A 24,308-nucleotide genomic window follows, 5' to 3' on the forward strand; every position below is an offset into this window, starting at 1 on the left:
AAAAAGAAAGAAAAGGGAAAAGAAGAAAGAAAAAACAAAGAAGGAAGAAAAAAAAATAACATACAATAATACAAATGCAAAACTTCCGTCCAACTCGGTTTTGGAATTACATAATCTTACATTAATTCGCAGTATTACTAAAACGCTATACGTCAATGCTTTTAATTATCGTCGATTGATAAATTATTTATTCCCTGGCTGCTTTCAAAATAAATTAGAAATTTGTTCCATTCGTCTTTGAGTTTAACTGTGTTATTTTGTCTTATTTTTTGGGTTAATCTCGCTAGTTCGATATATTGGTATAACCTCATTTGCCACTCTCCAACCGTGGGTACATCAGGAGTTTTCCATTTTTGTGCAATTTGAATTCTCGCCGCTGCCATAGCATATTGAACGAAGGTTTGATCTATTTTCTTTATTTCTTTACCAATCATTCCTAAAAGAAACAACTCAGGGGTTTTAGGAAAATTATATCTCAAATTTTTTTTCAATTCGTCATGTATTTGCTTCCAGAATTCCTTCACCACATCACAGGTCCACCAAATATGGAAAAAGGTCCCGACCCTGTCCCTACATCTCCAGCAGGTGTTATCAACATTATTATACATCTTTCTTAGCTTTACTGGGGTCAAATACCAGCGATATATCATTTTCTCTAAATTTTCACGTAGGGCTACGCATGCTGTGAATTTTACACCTTTTGTCCACAATATCTGCCAGTTTTTATACTCTATGTTGTGACCAAGGTCTTTTTCCCATTTTACCAACGCTCCCTTCACCAGATCTTCCTTAGTGTCCCACTCCAATAATTGTTTGTACATTTTGGAGAGAAGTTTTTCATTACTCTCCAAAATTTCCACCTGAAACCTTGATTTTTTTCCACAAAAACCCACTCTCTTATGCTCGCCCCATAAAGCATTAATCTGATGATAAAGCAGCCACTCTTTTATTCTGTCTTTCAGCTGCTCATAGGGCTTCACCTTCCATCCTGCTTCTGTCTTCACTAAAAGGTCCTCATATGTACATCTTTCATCAGTCATGTTTATTTTCTTACTTTTAATAATATCAGTTGGAGACAGCCACCCTGGAATGCCTTTTTCGATCAATTTTTTATACCTCTTCCACACCTCTAGTAATGGGCCTCTAATTACATGGTTGGAGAAGCCTCTATGAACTTCCCCTTTCTCTTGCCAGAGGTAGGCGTGCCACCCGAATCTAATATTAAAGCCCTCCAAGTCCAATAAATCTGTATTTTGGAGGGTGGCCCACTCCTTTATCCAACATAGGCAGGATGCTTCATAGTAGAGCCTAATATTCGGGGCTGCAAAACCACACCTCTCTCTTGAATCCGTCAGGTATTTAAACTTTATTCTGGCTCTCTTTCCCTGCCAGATGTACTTGGTCAGGGTTTTTTGCCAGTTCTTAAGGAGGGAGGTACCTTTAATAATTGGAATATTTTGAAACAGAAATAATAGTCTCGGAAGGATGCACATCTTAATTGCAGACATTCTCCCTGTCCATGATAGTTTCAGTCTGTGCCAGGTGTCCATATCTTTTTTGATATCCTGCCAGGCCTTACTATAATTGTCCTCGACCAAATTTATGTTTTTTGGTGAGAGCCAAATTCCCAAGTATTTGACTTTGTTCGCAATTTTAATACCACTTTTTTCTTCTAGTTGGATTTTATCCTGTTCTGTCATATTCTTTGTTAGAATTTTTGTTTTTTTCCTGTTTAATCTAAAGCCCGACAGTCTACCAAATTCCTCTAGAAGTTCTATTACCCTACTTGTACTGTCCACTGGGTTCTCCACGGACAGGACCAAATCATCGGCGTAGGCTTTAAGCTTGAATTCTTTCTTTCCAATTTTTATCCCCCTCACATTTACTGCCTCTCTTATTCTATTTGCGATTACTTCCAATATCATTATAAATAACAAGGGGGACAAAGGGCAGCCCTGCCTTGTACCTTTCTTGATCTTAAAGGGTTTAGTCAAATTATCATTTATAATCAGCCTGACCTGCTGCTCTGAATATATTGCCCTGATACCTTTCATGTAGGGACCTTCAATACCTGCCTTCTCCAGACATTGTGATAGGAATTCCCAGGAGACATTATCAAAAGCCTTTTCGGCGTCTATAAAGATCAATGCTGCAGGGACGTCTATTCTCATGTCTAAATATTCAATGATGTTTAGTATGTGGCGAACATTTTCTTTCTGGTGTCTGTTAGGGAGAAATCCTGCTTGATCTTTGTGTATATGCTTTGTTAGGAGCTTCTTAAGTCTACCAGCCATGATATCGGCAAAGATCTTAAGGAACCTGGAATGTAAGAGCCATGAACCTTGGTGAGTTGGATGTGGTCAAAAATGAGATGGCAAGAATAAATATTGACATCCTGGGCATCAGGGAACTAAAATGGACGAGAATGGGCAAATTCAGTTCGGATGACCATCATATCTACTACTGTGGGCAAGAATCCCGTAAAAGAAATGGAGTGGCCCTCATAATCAACAAAAGAGTAGCGAAAGCTGTACTGGGATGCAATTTCAAAAATGATAGAATGATCTCGATACGAATCCAAGGGAGACCTTTTAACATCACAGTAATCCAAGTTTATGCACCAACCACTGGTGCTGAAGAAACTGAAATTGACCATTTCTATGAAGACTTACGACACCTTATAGAAATGACACCAAAGAAGGATGTTCTTCTCATTATAGGGGATTGGAATGCTAAAGTAGGGAGCCAGGAGATAAAAGGAACAACTGGCAAGTTTGGCCTTGGAGTTCAAAATAAAGCAGAGCAAAAGCTAATAGAGTTCTGCCAAGAGAACAAGCTGGTCATCACAAACACTCTTTTCCAACAACACAAGAGACGACTCTACACATGGACATCACCAGATGGGCAGCATCGAAATCAGATTGATTATATTCTCTGCAGCCAAAGATGGAGAAGCTCTATACAGTCAGCAAAAACAAGACCTGGAGCTGACTGTGGCTCAGATCATCAGCTTCTTATAGCAAATTTCAAGCTTAAACTGAAGAAAGTAGGAAAAACCATTGGGCCGGTAAGATACAATCTAAGTCAAATCCCTTATGAATACACGGTGGAAGTGAGGAACAGGTTTAAGGATTTAGATTTGGTGGACAGAGTGCCTGAAGAACTATGGATAGAGGCTCGTAACATTATACAAGAGGCAGCAACTAAAACCATCCCACTGAAAAGGAAATGCAAGAAAGCAAAGTGGCTGTCCAAACAGGCCTTACAAATAGCAGGGGAGAGAAGGCAAGCAAAATGCGAGAGAGATAGTGAAAGATACAGGAAATTGAATGCAGATTTCCAAAAAATAGCAAGGAGAGACAAGAAGGCCTTCTTAAAAGAGCAATGCAAAGAAATAGAGAAAAACAATAGAATGGGAAAAACCAGAGATCTGTTCAAGAAAAATGGAGATATGAAAGGAACATTTTGTACAAAGATTTCCATAATAAAAGACAAAAGTGGAAAGGACCTAACAGAAGCAGAAGACATCAAGAAGAGGTGGCAAGAATACACAGAGGAACTATACCAGAAAGAAATGGATGCCTCATATACCCCAGGTAGTGTGGTTGCTGACCTTGAGCCAGACATCCTGGAGAGTGAAGTCAAATGGGCCTTAGAAAGCACTGCTAATAACAAGGCCAGTGGAAGTGATGATATTCCAGCTGAACTATTTAAAATTTTAAAAGATGATGCTGTTAAGGTGCTTCACTCAATATGCCAGCAAATTTGGAAAACTCAGCAGTGGCCAGAGGACTGGAGAAGATCAGTCTATATCCCAATCCCAAAGAAGGGAAGTGCCAAAGAATGCTCCAACTACTGCACAATTGCACTCATTTCACACGCTAGCAAGGTTATGCTTAAAATTCTACAAGGCAGGCTTAAGCAGTATGTGGACCGAGAACTCCCAGAAGTGCAAGCTGGATTTAGAAGAGGCAGAGGAACCAGAGGCCAAATTGCAAACATGCGCTGGATTATGGAGAAAGCTAGAGAGTTCCAGAAAGATATCTACTTCTGCTTCATTGACTATGCAAAAGCCTTTAGACTGTGTCGACCACAGCAAACTATGGCAAGTTCTTAAAGAAATGGGAGTGCCTGATCACCTCATCTGTCTCCTGAGAAATCTCTATGTGGGACAAGAAGCTACAGTTAGAACGGGATATGGAACAACTGATTGGTTCAAAATTGGGAAAGGAGTATGGCAAGGCTGTATACTGTCTCCCTGCTTATTTAACTTATATGCAGAATTCATCATGCGAAAGGCTGGGCTGGATGAATCCCAAGCCGGAATTAAGATCGCCGGAAGAAATATCAACAACCTCAGATAAGCAGATGACACAACCTTGATGGCAGAAAGTGAGGAGGAATTAAATAACCTTTTAATGAGGGTGAAGGAGGAGAGCGCAAAATATGGTCTGAAGCTCAACATCAGAAAAACGAAGATCATGGCCACTGGTCCCATCACCTCCTGGCAAATAGAAGGGGAAGAAATGGAGGCAGTGAGAGATTTTACTTTCTTGGGCTCCATGATCACTGCAGATGGTGACAGCAGTCACGAAATTAAAAGACGCCTGCTCCTTGGGAGAAAGGCGATGGCAAACCTAGACAGCATCTTAAAAAGCAGAGACATCACCTTACCAACAAAGGTCTGTATAGTTAAAGCCATGGTTTTCCCAGTAGTGATGTATGGAAGTGAGAGCTGGAACATAAAGAAGGCTGATCGCCGAAGAATTGATGCTTTTGAATTATGGTGCTGGAGGAGACTCTTGAGAGTCCCATGGACTGCAAGAAGATCAAACGTATCCATTCTTAAGGAAATCAGCCCTGAGTGCTCACTGGAAGGACAGATCGTGAAGCTAAGGCTCCAATACCTTGGCCACCTCATGAGAAGAGAAGACTCCCTGGAAAAGACCCTGATGCTGGGAAAGATTGAGGGCACAAGAAGAAGGGGACGACAGAGGACAAGATGGTTGGACAGTGTTCTCGAAGCTACAAACATGAGTCTGACCAAACTGCGGGAGGCAGTGGAAGACAGGAGTGCCTGGCGTGCTCTGGTCCATGGGGTCACAAAGAATCGGACACAACTAAATGACTAAACAACAACAACAGTCTTGAATAGCAGGTCGAGTAGCATGTCTGCTGAGCAGATTTATGCTGACAGCTATAACCAGTCTACTGCGCCTTGCAATAAAACTGAGCCTTCCTAACACACTTCTGAACAATGTATTATCAGAGAATGTATCACCAGTATTATCATGTTTGAAACCTGTGACCATGGGTCATTGGCATCACTCAAGTTTAATTCATCAATCACATCTCTGATTTTGTGTGTCTGATGTACCAAAATATCACCTTGCTCATTTCTTTCTATTTCTAGAGAGAGATAATTGGTTACATCTCCAAGATTTTTCATATCAAAATGTTTCTGCAGTTTGGCAAGTGTGTTTTTGTACTCTGCTTTATTTTTCCACAAAAACAGAATATCATCAACAAAGCAAATGCAGTAAAGTTTGTGTTGGTTATTTTCTTTCACAAACACACAAGAGTCAGCTTTCCCTTGTTTAAAATCTAATGAGAACAGAACCTCTGTTAGTTTAGTGTGCCAGTATCGAGCGCTCTGTTTCAAACAATACAGGGATTTCTTGAGTTTACAAACCATTCCCTCTTTAACCTGTACACCATCGGGTGGTAACATGTAAACTGCACCCCCCCTTCCTCCACCCCTGTCCCCAGCCAAGGTCAGCAAATTGATTTATCCTTGCCGGAAGAGCAAAGACTCTTCTTTGGCAATGTTTGGACAATGTTTAAAACAAATACCTTTCAACAGTCCCGGTTAAGTATTAATGAAGCACTGTGCTCACATTGCAGTTTGCATAAATAGCAGATCATAAAGAATCAGAGGCTTTCTAACAGAAAGGAAGGTTCTGCACAACGGCTGTAAGTATCTGTCCTCTTTGGGTGTCCTCAAAACTGTCACTGTTTTGCGGGGGAAGTTCAAGCGCATACCAGAACCTTTTCAGGCTTGTGCAGCTAAAGTGGATAAAAGTGTTTTGTTGCCCTACCGCAACAAATCCATTGCTTTGGAAAGCAATGGGTAAAAATGCGTGAACAAATGATAAATTGGAAGATGTGTAAAAACAGTATAAGCAAATCAGGATGAGTGAAGGATAAAAGCTTATTGACATGCAGACCAGACATAGGGCAGTATCCAGCCAGTGTCCCATCAGTGCCTGGACCAACGTTTGCACAGTGGAACTGTTGCTCAAGTTTAAATCTTTGCACTGACTGCACACGTTATTTAGATACTGTCCATAGTCAATCTACCATGCAAGCGAATCAGGATGAATACAGAATAAGCAAACTCATCTGGATAAACCGGGGGATAGAGCAGTTAAATACTGCTTTGCAATGTATTTGAAAATACTGTGCCATATTTTCAAGTGAGTATCTTTAAATCTGCCTATTCTCCTGAAAAAAAACTGTCTTTAAATGACTTCTTGTTGTCCATTATCAGGGCCAATAAGAGTGATACTTAGGATTTTTATTTCTTGCACTATTCAGAATCATACATAAACTTACTTTAATGTCCTTGTCACTCAGGATGTTGGGTAACTGTGAAAGTTTCCCCAGATTTCCCTTCAAATTTTTGTGCTGATTGTTTGTGTACATAAACCGGAGAAATGAAAGCATATTTTTTGTTTCCAAGTTTAAAAATGATTTCTTTGTACTCATGCATGAAAAGGGGAGTGAACATCATCTGGTGCAGAAAAGCATACACATTTCCAAGATTGGCATGTATTATAGAGTTTTTTTAATGATTTGTTTTAGGTAACTTCCTATGCTACTGTAAAGCATGGGAGTTAAATAATGCCGTTGGGAATGTACCAGCCCTCTCTGGCCAATGCCAGCTCTAAAACACTAAATGCAATTTAATGTTTATCACTGATAAGAAGTGACAGCCAGCAGTTTGGCACAGTGCTTACTCAGAAGAAGATCCAATGTAGAAATGACCTCCACCTTGCTGTTTTTAATTCACCTCACAAACTTGTGTTTAGCTTATAGCTACCCAGTGTAGTTTGAACTTATTTTTCTAGCATTTGAAACCTAGACTCTAGATAGATAGATGATGATGATGATGATGATGATGATGATGATAGATAGATAGATAGATGATAGATGATAGATGATAGATGATAGATGATAGATGATAGATGATAGATGATAGATGATAGATGATAGATGATAGATGATAGATGATAGATGATAGATGATAGATGATAGATGATAGATGATAGATAGATGATTGATTGATTGATTGATTGATTGATAGATGATAGATAGATGATAGATAGATAGATAGATGATAGATAGAGATAGATAGATGATAGATAGATGATAGATGCATCTTCAGTTAAAAGATATAGAACCCACCCTATTTTTCTGATTGTAAGTTGATTTTAATATTGTCTTAATATATAATAAATTTGTAAGACTGTGATCATGCTGCAGTTTAGGTAGCTGCTAATTGGCGGCTTTGACAATTCCAACGTGATGGCAGAATGGCAGACAGGCAAGTGAGCAAGAAGCGGGCAGCCCAGGTGAGCTGTTTAAAGGTGCGTGGAAGGCATGTCAGATAGCGATTTGGCAAACCACTCACCCTCTGTTAAACACCACAGCGTTTAAAGGAGGGTGGGAGCTCTCTGAAGTGTCTGCCAGGCTCCTTTTAATAGAGGTGAGGCTGGGGATAGTTGCTTGAGGTGAACTGTGAGGGGAGGGTGGTTGGGGGAACTATAAGGGATAGGTGATGGGTGAAGTGTAAAGGAAGGGAATTGGTCAGGTGTAAAGGAAAGACTAGGTATGGGGTGAGGCAGATTGTTAAAGAGACTAAGCATTCCCTTATATTTTGTAACCCAACCTGTGAATTTATGGTGAAGGGACAGTGAAAAAATGGGAATAATTATCATTTAGGTCAAATTGCCATCCCATTTTTAAATTGCTGCTTTTTTTTCAAAATAGATGCAAATCATTACACATTCATTTTTAAGGCTACCTTGAACCTGCAATCTACATTGCTTCAATTCTAAAATAAAAGGTGAACATGTGCAAACTTTCACATTAAAATAATAAATGTATGAATTTTATGTTTAAATTGTGAATATTTAAACATAAATATTTAAAAATCCAAAATGCTTTTTTAAAAAAGTTATATTGAATAAACTTTAAAAACAATAAATACATATAGTATTTTAAACTCTTAAAGTCATCAGGTCTGCAGTCCTGGTGACTGACTGACTGATATTTTCACAGCTAATTGGCTCACAAGAGCTTGCTTTTGGCTAACCTGCAATAATTGCATGCATGTCGCTTTAAATTACCCAAATCCTACATGCAAAATGGCACAGTGGCACCAGGCATGTATCCCCAGACAATGCTATATTTGCACACCTGAGACTTTTCAAAGTCCAGGATGACTGTCGTAATCATTTCCTGCAACAAATATTTGTTATTGTACTTGGGGATCAAAGTTTGAGTTTGATTGGGCTGTTTTTGGTTTATTTATTTTATTTGGGTATGGAGGTTTTGGTTTTGTTTGAATTTCTAGATATTCTGATTAGTTTTTTTAGATTAAGCTTCTTGCAAGGGAAATGTACTTCAATCCCTTCAAGTAACCAAAAATGAATTGCTTTGTGCGTACTCCAACAGGGGTAGTTTGCTAGTAGCGAAACTCTTTAAAGCAGCCCTCCACAACCTACTGCCCTCTAGATTTTTTTTGTACTACATCTCCCATCATTCCTGATCATTGACCATGATGATTGGGGCTGCTGGAGTTGAAGTCCAAAAGACTTGGAGGACACCAGGCTGGTTGAAAAATTCATTGCTCCGAGTAGTGACATAGATACAAAAGTCATTGAGTGCACTTGTATCACTAGAGTTCTCATTTACTTTATTTATACACTCCATTTATGTGTCGGCTTTTTAACAAAGCACTCAAATGGTTTACAACCTAAGAGGATCAGTCACATTAATAGAGGATAGGTTTATTAACAACCACAAGCCATGGTGGCTATGTTCTGCCTCCACTGTCAGAGATAACCTGTTTGTGAATAGCAGTTGCTGGAAATCACAAGTAGGGAGAGTGTTGTTGCAGTCAAGTCCTACTTCCCATAAGCAGCTGGTTTCCCACCGTGAGAACAGGATGCTGGGCAAGATGGGACTTTGGTTTGATTCAGCAGAGATCTTCTTATGTTCTCACTGGCCAATCATGGACATTGTCACATCGTCCACATTTATGCCATGCCGTAGGCAACTAGACCTGCAAAGCGGGGGTTGGCTCCATACCATGTGCACACTAACATACCCTCCAACATTTCTCTGAAGAAATAGGGATGTCCTATTCCATCATCAAGGGATGCGGGTGGTGCTGTGGGTTAAACCACAGAGCCTAGGACTTGCCGATCAGAAGGTCGGTGGTTCGAATCCCTGCGACGGCTAGAGCTCCCATTGCTCGGTCCCCGCTCCTGCCAACCTAGCAGTTCGAAAGCACGTCAAAGTGCAAGTAGATAAATAGGTACCGCTCCAGCGGGAAGGTAAACGGTGTTTCCGTGCACTGCTCTGGTTCACCAGAAGCGGCTTAGTCCTGCTGGCCACAGGAGCTGTACGCCGCCTCCCTCGGCCAATAAAGTGAGATGAGTGCCGCAACCCCAGAGTCATCCGCGACTGGACCTAATGGTCAGGGGTCCCTTAACCATTACCTTTATTCCATCATCATCATCATCATTTATACCCCACCCATCTGACTGGGTTGCATCAGTCACTCCAACATATATAAAAACATAATAAAACATTAAACATTTAAAAAACCACTTCCCTATACAGGGCTGCCTTCAGATGTCTTCTAAAGGTTGTATAGTTACTTATCTCTTTGGCTTGGGGGTCACATAACTCCATGCCCACCAACATTTCTCCATGAAAGTAGGGATGTCCTAAGGAAAAGCGGGACATTCCAGGATCAAATCAGAAACCGGGAGGTGTTCTGTAAATCTGGGACTGTCCTTGGAAAATAGGGACACTTGGAGGGTCTGCACTAAAGCATAACCAACATGTGCAAATCTATATTGCAGATAGATGTGTGCATATTATGGCGTTGAGGTATGCATTGTGTTTGGAGTGGAGCCAGTAAAGTACATTCTTGATTGAAGTCTGACAACGCATTGTGAAATGCTTCTTCCATCTTCCTCTCATGTTGACCTTCAGGAGACGAGCTGACTCTGAATGGGAGCAAGAACTGTTTTGAGTTGTTGTTGCTGCTGTTGCTACTAACACATTTTGTGGCAAGTAAAAATCTCTCTCTCTCAATTCGCAGAAGAACTGACCAGAAGAATGCACTCTGCCATCTGTCTCTGTTTGATATTGGCCAGCCTCTCCAATGGGCATCATCAGGGTCCTGATGAACAGAACAGCACACAGCTAACTGCTATATATCCAAATATTGGCCGTTTTGCAATTAAATTTATTAGTCTGGCTTCTTCAGCCTCACCTGATGCAAATATTTTCTTCTCGCCCGTCAGTATTGCATCCGCCTTTTCCATTCTTTCACTGGGGGCAAAATCTGCCACACGCACTCAGATCCTAGAAGGCCTTTGCTTTAACCTGACAGAAATTCCAGAGAAGGAGATCCACCGGGCACTCCATAATGACTTTTCTGTGCTCACTCGCTCAGATTCTGGGTACCAACTCGAGCTAGGAAATGCTCTTTTTTTAAGGGAGGGCCTGGAGGCATTACCAACCTTTCTGGATGATGTCAAGGCTTTTTACGCCGCAGAGGTGTTGCCCACGAAATTCCAGGAGCCAAAAGAAGCCGAGAAACAAATCAACGATTATATAGAGAAGAAAACCCACGGGAAAATTTCGGAGGTCGTCAAGGGTCTTGATCCTGCTACCTCACTGGCTGTAGCGAACTACATATTCTTTAAAGGTACACTTTGGGGTGGGGGATAAATTCAACTCCGTTCAGATTTTAAGACAAACCTTCTAATTTGAATTTTCCGAAACCATGTGAAAGCTGAAACGCAGCAGTTCTTTGAAATTTGCACTTTGCTCAGAAGGGGCTCATGGGCTCAGACTAAATCCCATCTCTAGGTAATCCAGTCAGATGGGCGAGGTAGAAATAATAAAATAACTATTATTTATTATTATTATCAGGGAGAATCCTTTGCCTGTGACTTGAGGCATGTATCTGTGGACAAAGGCATGGAGTGAGCCAATGATCCCCTTCCTTTAATCCCCCCAAATATTTAGTCCACAAGCATCCCCACATTTGCTGGGGGAAAATCTTTGCGGGGCTTCTGTTTGTGTTCCCTTGGATATGTGTAGTTCCCTCCATATGACCAGGAACACTGATAACGTCACACGAAGTGTCCTACCCTTCTTCAAGTGAGTTCAGTAGAAGCTGCCTACAAAACCTCCCTGCTCAACTGAAGGGGGGTGCAATTCATGTGAGGACCTAGAGGGTAGGGTTTGCATACATATCCCCAGCCTCTGACATCATTCACACTTTGAGTGATCGAGAGTCCAGGCAACCTTGAGTCTCACAGTGAAGCTGCCGCCACATGTTATCTTCACCAGTAATAATAAAAAAATAATTTTATTATTTATTTGCCACCCATCTGACTGGATTGCCCCAGCCACTCTGGGCGCCTGCCAACAAAATATTAAAACATGGAAAACCTCAAATTAAAAAAAACTCACCTATGCAGGGCTGCCTTCAGATGTCTTCTAAAAGTCAGATAGATGTTTATTTCCTTGACATTGGATGGGAGGGTGTTCCACAGGGCGGGCACCCAGCTGTAACATGAACACATTCAACCTACATTTCAGCTATTCATTCTTTCACCCCTAGAATCTCTTACTGTAATGTCTCCACCATTATCCTAATTGCAGCACAGAAGGCATTTTTGTTGCATGACCCACAGTGGCCAGGGTGGTAATGGTTAACTCTTCCCTTCCTAGCTACAACTCCCCAACCTCTGGCTGAAAAGAGCCCCCTATGCCTTATTTCAGCTTGATGGAAATTGAAGCCAACCATATACTTTTTTCAGGCACCATTGTTGTACAGCAGTTTGGGGAGGGGGAGATCCACAGCAGATGGGGGAAATTAACCTTTTCTTCCCCAGCCGTGGCCTTCTTAAAAATGCTCCCATATTTAGGGTTTGGGGTGGGGATTCCTAAAGGATCCAGCAAGAGGTTTAACTTTTTATCCAGTGTAATTGAAGCACCGGGAGGAGGTGGTGAGGTGGTGGAGAGGGATGCCCCAAGTGATGCCTGTGGGCTTGGATCCTACATTTGACCCCCTCGGCTAAACAATTAATTTCCTTTACTTTCTTATTGTGTAAAATGCACTGCTCTGGTGCAGCTTTGTTGCTGTCGTATTTGTTGGGGCATGTGCAAAGTGCCCACCCCAATGTCAGCAGGGTGTGCAAAAGACCAGAGAAACAGTAAACACTTCTAAGAAGAATCAGTTGCTTTACTGACAATAATGCAGTTCCAGATACATACAGCAGATACTTTCCTTACAGCATACAGACCACACTCTGGCTGAGAGCAAACTTGCCTCCAAACACAGCAGCCTTTATATTGTAGTTTCTGCTGAGTCGTTCTCACATGGTTGCTGACTCATTCTCACGTGAGGAACTAGCTGCAGGTGCAGGAAAACACACCCCAGTTAAACAGCACACCAAAAGCAATCATATCTTGCCCTTTTTTCCCCCCTCTGCATGCATAAACATATATCAACCGTATTCAACCCTACATAGCAGTTCAGGAAGCTGAGCTGCAGTCTAGACTGCTGCAGCACTGCGATGGGAAAACAAACGGTGCCTGTCTATGAACCTGCTGACATGTAGCAACAATCTCTGCCAGAAAAAACACACTAATATTGCAAATAAGATCAAATGTTGTGATTTGAATGAACTGTGTAATCTCTCCGTAATGTGGTGGTGGTCTCTTCTTTTCTCTTAAGGTGCCTGGGAAAAACCTTTTGATCCAGCTCATACAGAAGAAAGGGACTTCTTTGTGAACGAACACACAACTGTCAAAGTCCCGATGATGCACAGGCTGGGCTGGTTCTGGCATTACTATGATGCTGAATTGCATTGCCAAGTGCTACGAATGGACTACAAGGGGAGTACCACCACATTCTTTATTCTGCCAGATTCCGGAAAACTCAAGCAGGTAGAGGAGGCTTTCTCATTAGATACTTGGACCAAATGGGCAGTAAAGCTCCACCGGTAAGTTTTGTGTTGCTTCTTTAATGTTTCCATTACATATATTTGTAACCAATCAGCAACTTAGGGCAAAGCTACACTGGTCGGTTATAACGTTAAAATGCATTGTAAAAATGTGACACCAGAGGGTGCTGTAGAGCAGCTATCCGTCGGCAATAGGAAATTGTATTAAGAGCTATATTGTGGGGGATTTTTTACAGCGTTTTTACAGATCAGTGTAGATCCAGCCTTACTGTCTTCGATTACCATACCACTTACAAGGTAAAGGACTAGATGTGGACCATATAATATAGGAAAGCCTTTCTGAATGTTAGGACTACTCTTACTTTGCCATGGCAAACTTATCTAGTTGTAAGACTACTCCTAGCCGTAGCTGTAGGATAACCAGCCTCATATAACCAAAATGCTTGTGTCTAATTAAATTACATGAAGGTGTTAATGCCACAGAGTAAGCTGCCCTGAGACAAATGACTGGATGCTTCCCCCATGTCACATACAGAAGCTGACTTGACTGGCCATTCGAATCATACTTTAACATCAGTAGTAGCCAGAATCGTCTGCTGCACCTGAGTGCACAGTTCTGTCCATACACAGCTCTGTGGGATGCGGGTAGCACTGTGGTCTAAACCACTGAGCCTCTTGGGCTTGCCAATCAGAAGGTCTGCAGTTTGAATCCCTGCGACGGGGTGAGCTTCCATTGCTCTATCCCAGCTCCTGCCAACCTAGCAGTTCTAAAGCATACCAGTGCAAGTAGATAAATAGGCAGCACTGCGACGGAAAGGTAAATGGTGTTTCTGTACGCTCTGGTTTCCGTCACGGTGTTCCGTTGCACCAGAAGCGGTTTAGTCATGCTGGCCACATGACCCGGAAATCTGTCTGTGGACAAACGCCGGCTCCCTCAACCTGAAGCAAGATGAGCACCACACCCCATAGTCACCTAAACCGTCCAGGGGTCCTTTACCTTTGCCTACAGTTCTGTCCATCAACATCTTGTTGTCACTCCCTAATTTCTGCCACCTGAGACAGCTGCCTCACTCTGCCTAATGCTACGGTTGGCCTTGTTCTGAGATAACGTACATGGAGCTCCTTAAACCTGAAATGTGCTCTGTAAATGCAAAGTATAATGGATGGAATATTCTTTCATGGTGCAACAAAGGGAAATATTGCAGCTCCATTCACAGGCTGTGGAACTGGGTGCCATTTTGCTGAGTACCTTTATACTGAACGGGGTGCCATGCCACAACGTTTTGCACCAGCTGAAGCCTTTGAAAAGTTCTCAAGGGCAGCCCTACATAAAGTTTGTTGCTGTAACACAGCATTCAGCAACCTGGTGCACACAGGATGTTTTAGGCTACGGCTCCCATCAACCCCAGCCAGCAGGCCTGCGCTAACTAGGGCTTATAGGAACCGTAATCCAAAATACATGGTATGTACCAGGATGGTGATGGTTGCCATAGTTGGACAAGGCCCCAAGCACATTGAGTCTCAATGAGAATATGTTTCTATCATATCCACTCGGGAGCCGTGAGTTGCCCTTTTAGATGTCAGCCATTTGAGCAAATAATTGAAGTACTTTCTTGTATCTTTCTGTTCCTGAAGTTCTACAGCATCTGTGTTCCTTCCAAAGTTTAATATTTCTGCCAGCTATGAACTAAAGGAGACCCTCAGCAAAATGGGCATTACTGATGTCTTCAGTGATCAAGCTGATCTGACAGGAATCACTGGGCAGCCTTTGAAGGTGGAAAAAGTAAGTTGAAAACAAAAATTCCAATTAGTCACATGACTTCATTTTTTAATTTTATTTTTTTGTGTGCAAAGGATCCTGTTTTATTTGGGGAAATTGAATTAATTGTGCTTCATCTCTTTAAATTATCCTTATTCTTATTAATTAAATTTGTATACCGCTGTTCAAACATAAAAATGCAAAATGAGAACACAAAATACATAATAAAATGAAAACAAAGCAATAAATCCCCTCTGACAAACACATTTAAAAGGGGTATACGATTGTAATCACCCAAAGGCCTAGTTTAAGAGGAATATTTTCACCTGGCACCTAAAGATATATAAGGAAGGCACCAGGCAAGCCTCGCTAGTAGGTGCTGGTAGGGATGGTAAGCAAAGACTCCCTCTTACAAATCTTAAGGACCATATTGCCTAATAATATGAGTTGTGACACACCACAGAATTAAGGAGATGAGGACCAGAGAAACTGGACATATCAAAGAGGAAGGAGCTACACAACCTGCTCGTATGAATGGGAAATGAAATTGAGCACAACTACGATAAATAAAACAAAAGTTACATTTAGCAGGATTAAAATTTAGCCATAATGTAGGCCCAGAGCACGTGGCAGAAGTGTTGGATACTACAGTCATACCTTGGGTTGAAGTAGCTTCGGGATAAGTATTTTCAGGTTGCGCGCTGCAGCGACCCGGAAGTAACAGAGCGCGTTACTTCCGGGTTTCGCCGCTCGCGAATGTGCAGACAGTCAAAATGACGTCACGCGCATGCGCAGAAGCGGCAAATCGTGACCCACGCACATGCAGATGCACGGACACTGGTTGCGTTCGCTTCTGGATGCGAATGGGGCTCCGGAACGGATCCCATTCACATCCAGAGGTAACACTGTACTGGGGTCTTGGCAGACTAAGTAATGAAGCCAGGCCTTGTCCACCCTGTTCTTTTTTTATTTGAAGACATGTATTTGAAATAGGACTGTGCCATATGCTGTCTGACTAGGATATTCTCTCCAGCGTTAGCCTCCTCAGTGCCAACAAAGCTCACGTTTCTGAACATTAGGGTTTGCCCAAGAGTTCTGATACCCTTTTGGGTCCTTGGCTGCTGAGGGTCTAATTTGCCCTCATAGGCATTTATTGTGATTGGTTGCATCAACCCATGTGTTTTTGTGATGTCACCTCAGCAAAGTTACTCATTGACAGAAGGGCAAATCACATAGATGGCCAGAGGTAAGCAGCAGTGAAGACAAAGGCCTTTCAAAAAAAGCATTTCCTTCCCAAATGAAATCCTTTTCTCCTCTCCAAGCTCTGATGTCTTTCTTTGTTCTTCCTCAGGCTACCCATAAGGCTGTGCTCACCATGGATGAGAAAGGGTCAGAGGCAGCAGCAGTCACTGTCATAGAAGCCATACCTATGTCTTTGCCTCCAACCTTAGAATTCAACATGCCTTTTTTTGTGCTGATGTATGAAAGACAGACCAACTACACATTATTTGTTGGCAAAATAGTAAATCCCCTTCAGCCCTAAGTGTCAGTGAATTCTGAATGAAGCTTTGGAATAAAGCATCTTGGCAACCCAAAGTTAATCTGGAGTCCTTCTCTTTTTCAAACCAGAGGCAGTGCAGAATGATGTGGGAATGAAAAGGAGTCTCCAAATACTTGTTTTCTGACTATTTTCCATGCTCCCTTCAGAGCATAAGCAGTAGGTGTCCTGGTATTGTTTTTTGCAACAAACCAGAGGTCAAATCAAACATTACAGCCCCCACAGGAGAACCATGAAGAAGACTGTAGTGTTTCCTGTGATTTTTCAGCTGATCAGATACAATCTACACTTCCTACATGGATTGCCATATGTCCAGATTTTCCTGGACATTTCAGCGATTTCAGCCCAGATACTGTTTCTGATGGCAGAATCCCAGCTCTGTTTGGGAAATTCCGGGTGTATGGCAGTCCTACAGGTGGTTATTGTTGTTGTTGTTATTGTTTACATTTATAGCCCATCCTTCCTCCCAGAGGAGCACAGGACAACAAACACACAAACAGTAAAGCATATGAAAGCAATTGCAGTAAAGAAGTAGGCTATGAAATATGTCTAGTTGAAAGGCTTGTTGGAAGAAGGTCTTCAGTAGGTGCCAGAAAAAAGATGGAGTTGTCATTTGTCTAATGTTTAAGGGGAGAGAACTCGCAAGAGTAGGTGCAGAATGAACCTCCAAATTAAGATAGGATCTGCAGGAGGCCCTCACCTGCAGTAACTGATTGGGTACATAATGGGTGGGACTATTTTTTTCAGGTTACAACTCCTATCATCCCCAATTGTTGGCCATTACGGCTGAGGCTGATGGGAGTTGGCTGGTGTGCAACCACATCTCAAGGGACTCAGATTCCCACAACCTGACATGGATCATCTTCATGACACTAATTCATAGAAGTAGTTTTCAGAGGTGCTCAGATTTGGGGCGGGGAGAGGGAATAATATTTGAAGGCTTAATTTTTCGAGAGGAGCCCTGCTGGGTTAGAGTCAGTTCTCACAGTGGCCAAATGATGACACACACACACAGAAATGCAGCTGGAACATGAGACCCAGCAAGTGGCATTCTAGAAGCCTTGGATAGCCTCATCTGCACGAATAATAGCACCATAAGCACAAATCATCATGACTGCAGAATAAAAAGGAGATCAAGAGAGGCCCCAAGGATCTGTTACAACGAATTATCAACAGTCACCCAAACTGTAATCTTTATCGGTTTCTGAGTGCTTGCTTCTCTCCTTTTTTATGTGTAGTATAAATGTCCCCTAGAAGGTTTCTGGTCTGAACCATTGAAATGCCCCCTTTTATTTCTCTGGCAGCTGTTTCTTCTCAGCCCCATTGCTGATCTTCTTGGCCATCCCTGTCTTTGGCCTCATTTATCTTCACTACTGTTCAGCGGTTGCTCGTGTTTAATTGTTCCCCATGGCATCATCGCATCAGATTTTGATGACAAAATCACATACTGTGGCGATCACACAGGGTCCCTGGATGTTTCACCGTCTATTGATCCACTTTATTTCTCGCTGCCACCACCCAGGCACTACCTGGTAAAATACTGAGTCTGTTTATTTATTTCAGTTTAACAAGTGTGTGGTTTCATAAACGGTCTCAGTCAACTACAATCATGGGCTGCCTATCCAGACCTATAACTTCCGCTACCTGCTCTCACTCACTAAACCACCTCTCAGATATTTACTTGTCTTCCTAGCTCCTAACTGTTCCTGACTCAGCTTATTTTGCTACACTAACTCAACCTACCCACAGACTCTATCCCAATTCACTCCCACTCCAACCAACCACCCAACTCCCAAAGAACTCCCTCCTTCACCCCTCCCAGAGCTGGTTTTATAGTCCCACTGACTCCACCCCCCTGGATTCTGATTGGGTAACTTGTTTAACTATTTCACCTCCAGCACTCTCATATGTTAACGTCACACATACATAGTTCTCTCTTCAGTCAATCGGATTCAATGGTTGTCGGAGGGCACAAAGGAGAGCATAGGAAGGGCCCTGCTAGATCAGACCTAAAACCTATCTCAATCAGATGCCCATGGGAAGTCCACAAGCAGGACTTTCTGCAACAGTGCCCTGCCCAAGTGTGGTTCCCAGCCACTGGCATTCAGATGCCTCCAGTGGTGGATGTTCTCCATGATTTTGCTTATCATTATTATTTTTAAAAGTCATCTAAATTGGAACAAAGGAGTCCAGAAACAGTAACAAGAACATGAAAGCAACCGGGAGAGTAAAAGGGGGGCTTGAGCAGTATGCACAATGAATATTAGCATACTTGTTTAAAAGATGGTGATGATGATGATGATGTTTTTAGATTCATGAAAAACAAACAGGCAAGTAGATGATTGCATTGGTGCAAAAAAAAAGTGACGGAAGTCACCCACGCCTAATTCCTGCTGTATCCAACAGAAGTCAAATCTGCCTCACCTTCATTAGGCTTACTTTTGACTTAGATAATATACTTCTTAAGCAATTTTGTACCATAGTGCCAAGCCAGGACCACAGCATCCTGTAAGCACATTGCCAAATCCGTCACTGGTGTGGAATAAATCATACTCACATGGAGCCAGCTCTTAAAACTATACTCCAGTTTCCAGGGACAGGATTGCTTCAATGGCAGGTGCATGTTGGACAGATAAATCATAGCAGTATTCATCTCCCAAGCTTGGCTTCCTACCAATGACACCTACAGAGACTACACATATGCTACCTTGACTGTCAGTTCCTTTGCATGCTGGCATCCATCTGTTTGAGAAGGATTATGCAAGAATAGCTACACTATACTTGCATCTACAATGTTTGAAAAACCCCTTTGTTCCTTCTCATGTTCACATGGCTTCATTGGCAGCTGAGCTCCTGGGCTAGTCAGTTTGATCGATTCGATTGATTTAGATGCCCCCTTTCCACAGTGAGCAGTGCCTAAAGTGGTTGTAAACCACTTCTTATCAAAATGCAAAACAGTGAGGGATGGAGTCTAGGGGGAAGAAGGAAGTTTACAAAGCATGCCTGTAAATTCAAATAAGATCAGAAATCAGAAGTTTATAGTACACAGAACAAATTCAAAACTAGAAAAGATATAAATACATAAAAGCAAAGCAGAAAAGAAAGTTATCGGACACTGTTTTTAACACCTGATTGGGAGCCGCCCAGAGTGGCTGGGGAAACTCAGCCAGATGGGCGGGGTATAAATAAATTATTATTATTATTATTATTATTATTATTATTATTATTATTATTATTATTATTATCATGCAGTTCCAACTGCTGGTGCAGCACTTCGGGCACTTCAGCAACTTGTTTTAAATACAGTTGAGTGAGAGAAGGATCTTCTCAGCAGGCTAGAAGCTGCCTCCCTCAACTCTCCTCCGGAGGAGACCGACAGCAGCAAAAGGGAAACGTTGGGGAGGGCAATGATGGAGACACAGAGGTGTGTCTTGCTCATTTCTTGACCCAAAGCTATGACTTGGAGGCCTCCCTGGAAACCCAATGAGGAAGCAGGATCTGCAGGAGTGTTAATGCTGTGAGCCCCTCCACCCTATGCTCGGGTTGTACATGTGTGTAAATAAAACTGCATGTCCTAAAAGCACCACAAACTGCATTAACCTTCATTCCAAGGAAACTGAACCCAGATCAGCACTGGAACTCTTGCAGTCTTTTGCTGGCCAGAGATGGGGGTTGCACATCACCTTATGTTCTCTGGGCAGCTTGCAAACATTCTGTTTGCAGCACTGGCTGAGAGAGAGAGGAAAGAGTGGCTATGTTTGGAAGAGAGAAGGGAAAGAGTCAGGAAGCCCTTTCTCCTCCCTCCCATCCTGCTAAATTCCAGAAACAGAGCCAAAGGACCATTGATCCTCCTGATTGGCTGGCTTGCACTCCAGAAAACATTTTCTGGTTTCTCTTCAGATTGTATCAATCTTTCGCCTTTTACAGAAAACATTTTTGGAGAACCTTGAAATCCAGTGGAATCCAGTACAGGCAAAGTTTGTTTGTCTCCCTGATTTTCCTTGCTTTTAATGCTGCAATAGCGAGAGCTACCAGGGAGTATAAATGAGCAACTGACACAACACTTGTGCTTTCTCTGCCAAAAGTCACAATGTCCATTCCAATTAGTTTATGTGTGTGTGTTTTCAGTTTTTCCCCCTCTCGCTGCTCCTGTGTCCTCCTCGGCCCCCACCACCTGGGATGAGCAAATGTCTCTCTCGTGTTCGTTCTTTGCGTTTCCTATCTGTACCAGCCATTCTTTGCAGCCTCCCACTCTAACGCCCACACGGCAATGATTCCTTTCCCAGTACACAGCCATTTGTACAGAAGGTGGACTCTGCTCTGCAATCTCTGCTCTTGCACAGCCTATACTAGTTCATTACACTCCTCTATTTGATACCAGCATGGGCTTGTTCAGGAACAGGTCTCATGGAAGCTGAGGCAGCCTCTCACCTTTGCCTCCACCAACATTTAGATGCATAGCATGATGCTGGCAAACAGCACTAGCTCCAGTTTCAGGGGGCCACTGGTAAGGACACCCCTTAGTCCTAATCCCAGCGACTGCTGTCAGGCCCCCAACTGCAGGTTTTATCTAGATATGGGTTAGGACTGGGCGGTATCTGGCTTTCAACATCGTGACAGATCACCAGCTAAACATTGTGATATAAAGGTAAGAAAGGGTAAAGGACCCCTGGACAGTTAAGTCCAGTCAAAGGGGACTATGGGGTTGCAGCGCTCATCTCGCTTTCAGGCCGAGGGAGTTGGTGTTTGTCCACAGACAGCTTTCCAGGTCATGTGGCCAGCATGACTAAACCGCTTCTAGTGCAACGGAACACCATGACGGAAGCCAGAGTGCACAGAAATGCCGTTTACCTTCCCGTCGCAGCGGTACCCATTTATCTACTTGCACTGGCATGCTTTCAAACTACTAGGTTGGCAGGAGCTGGGACAGAGCAACGGGAGCTTACCCTGTTGCAGGGATTCGAACCGCCAACCATTTGATCGGCAAGTCCAAGAGGCTCAGTGGTTTAGACCGATAGATCACAATGTCTGAAATAAGGAAGGAACTATGCAGAGGCAAACAGTAGGGCTCATGTCAGGATGCTGCCAGTGGCTCCTGGCTGGTTGCCCAGGAAAGTATAAAGACAAGAAAAGGTTTCTTATCATCCTTTTTCATTTCAATATTTACAGAGAGAGGCTATAGAACCCATCCTCTTGGATAATGGCATTGTCCTGAGTGAATCTCCACCCTCGTCTCTCCCACTTCCTCATTCGGGTGCTGCTATGTGCCCTCTGCCTTTGAGCTCCTTGTTCTCCTACTTTTAAGGCTCGCCGGGTTCTGGGAGCTGGAGGGATGCTTTCTAATAACACCATGTCAGCCAGCTGCCTCTCTGCTTCTGCCCCCTCCTCCTCATTTCCCATTATATATTACAATGTCTGAAATAAGAATGGAGCTATGTAGAGGCATCGACTGACTTCACCATTTCCTCCACATCGTGATTTTTGCATAGCACGCTCACACACAGACCACGATTTGATTCACAATATATTGTCAGGACAAAAATTATGAAACCGATATCACAGTATGGACTTCAAACCAGTTTGGGATGATATATCAATATATCACCCAGCCCTAATGTGGACTTATCCACTAGCTGTGGCTGGGAAACAACTGACCATTTTGACTACCCACAATACCTCAGAGCAACATAATTTCCCCAGGATTCCAGGGCTGCATTCCTATTTCCACTTACTGCTGAGATGGGAGGAACCACAAGGATCATCTAGTCCAACCTCCTGCAACACAGGAACCTTTTTTGCCCAATGTGGGGCTCGAACCCACAACTCTGAGATTAAGTGTCTCATGCCCTACCAACTGAACTATCCCAGGGGTATGTAAGCCCCTCTGAGCTCAGCACAACTTGCTTCTTTGTCAACACATAAAGGGGTTGGTAAATATATTAAGGCATGACTAAAATGTAAAAGAACTTCTCTTTTACATTTGTGAAAATTGCAGGGGGGTGTCAAATGAACGCAATGAAAACTGCCGAAGTACTAATTTTAGCACTGCCAAAGATTACTGCGTAGATATTTCCTAGAGTGAGGAAGTTGAAGAAGTCACCTCCGCCTGCTCCCAGCTAGACTGCCCTTCTTCTTTTTGGCAGCTGGGCTGTGTGCCAGGGTGGAAATTTCAAACAGAAATTTCAGAGCATAATAGATGAGGCCGGTTTTACAGGATTTTCTGCACCAGGCATTCATTCTTCCCTTAACGCAAGTCAGTTGGAGCCTCTCAGATGCTATATCTGAGTTTTAGTGAGTGAGGCCATCACCCCCCCCCCCTGCAATCCTGTAACTCAGTCGCTAAGTATTTTGCAACTCAAGGAAGATGGCTGAGTGGGCTCACAACATTTCGCCATTATTTGTTCTGCTTTATCTCATTGGTAAATCATCTAGCTAGCCTTGCAGAGAGCCACTTTACCTCAGAAGGAAGACATTTTAGGTGCATGAAGGCACATGCCTATATTCATAAAATGATTTGTGGTAATTTTTTGAAGTTTTTTTTTGGGGGGGGGGGGGTTAACAGGATGCTTGGACCAGTTGGGCCTATGCTCTGATCCAGGAAGGCGCTTCTTAGATTCCTCATAGCCCTCCACTGCTATGGCTTCTCAGCAACTGGTATTCAGTGATATATTGCCTCTGAAAATGGAGGTTTATTAAAGCCATTGTTTTATTTGTTAAAATTATACACTGCTTGATTAGAAAAAGAAATAAACCTCAAAGCGGTTTACGAAGAGCCACCTGAATTTAAGTCATCTAAGCTTCAAAGTCTCGGTGTTTTCTTCTCATAGACTCAATTTTTTACATTTCTGCTGCATTATAATTGCTGTGTGGCTCCATCCTAAGCCACTCCAACAAAGTAAGATCTGTATATACTTTAAGACTTGGGAGTGCAGAAGCACCATCTGTTTCCAGCCATAGAAAGGGATGTAATCAAACTGATTCCACTACTTCTTCCTTCCGATCGAAAAGGACTGCCATGACATCTAGTGGTGCCAGCTGGATCTGAACAAAAGCTGACTGCGTTTCTCTTCCAATAACTGAAAGGATGCTAAGGAGCTAAGCCTTAACGTTAGATGATAATGATGATGATGATTGATTGATTGATACGCTGCCCATCTGGCTGGGTTTCCCCAGCCACTCTGGGCAGCTTCCAACAAAATATTTAAAATACGATAAAGCATCAAACATTAAAAACTTCCCTAAACAGGGCTGCCTTCAGATGTCTTCTAAAAGTCAGATAGTTGTTTATTTCCTTTCGGATGGGAGGGCGTTCCACAGGGCGGGCGCCACTACTGAGAAGGTTCTCTGTAAGTTCGCTTCTCACAGTGAGGGAACCACCTGAAGGCCCTCGGAGTCTGGGCTCAACGATGGGGGTGGAGACGCTCCTTCAGATATACTGAGCTGAAGCTGTTTGGGGCTTTAAAGGTCAGCACCAACACTTTGAATTGTGCTTGGAAATGTACTGGAAGCCAATGTAGGTCTTTCAGGACCGGTGTTATGTGGTCTCGGTGGCCGCTCCCAGTCACCAGTCTAGCTGCCACATTCTGGATTAGTTGTAGTTTCCAGGTCACCTTCAAAGGTAGCCCCATGTAGAGCACATTGCTGTAGTCCAAGCGGGAGATAACTAGAGCATGCACCACTCTGTCGAGACAGTTCGTGGGCAGACTAT

The 24,308-nt window shown here is 42.8% G+C and overlaps 1 protein-coding gene across 1 annotated transcript; it reads left to right on the forward strand.

Annotated features, from left to right (window-relative positions):
• The first annotated feature begins 5,856 nt into the window (after positions 1-5,856).
• On the forward strand, positions 5,857-16,638 carry LOC310706838 (alpha-1-antiproteinase-like). The gene is made up of 5 exons (XM_083503180.1): positions 5,857-5,973; positions 10,400-11,011; positions 13,055-13,322; positions 14,919-15,066; positions 16,394-16,638. The coding sequence occupies exons 2-5, from the start codon at positions 10,417-10,419 to the stop codon at positions 16,583-16,585; spliced, it is 1,203 nt and encodes a 400-aa protein (XP_083359306.1). The 5' UTR covers positions 5,857-5,973; positions 10,400-10,416; the 3' UTR covers positions 16,586-16,638.
• The last annotated feature ends 7,670 nt before the right edge of the window (positions 16,639-24,308 follow it).

This window comes from Podarcis liolepis, assembly GCF_965112155.1.
Source record: "Podarcis liolepis genome assembly, chromosome: 1".
Classification (NCBI taxonomy): domain Eukaryota; kingdom Metazoa; phylum Chordata; class Lepidosauria; order Squamata; family Lacertidae; genus Podarcis; species Podarcis liolepis.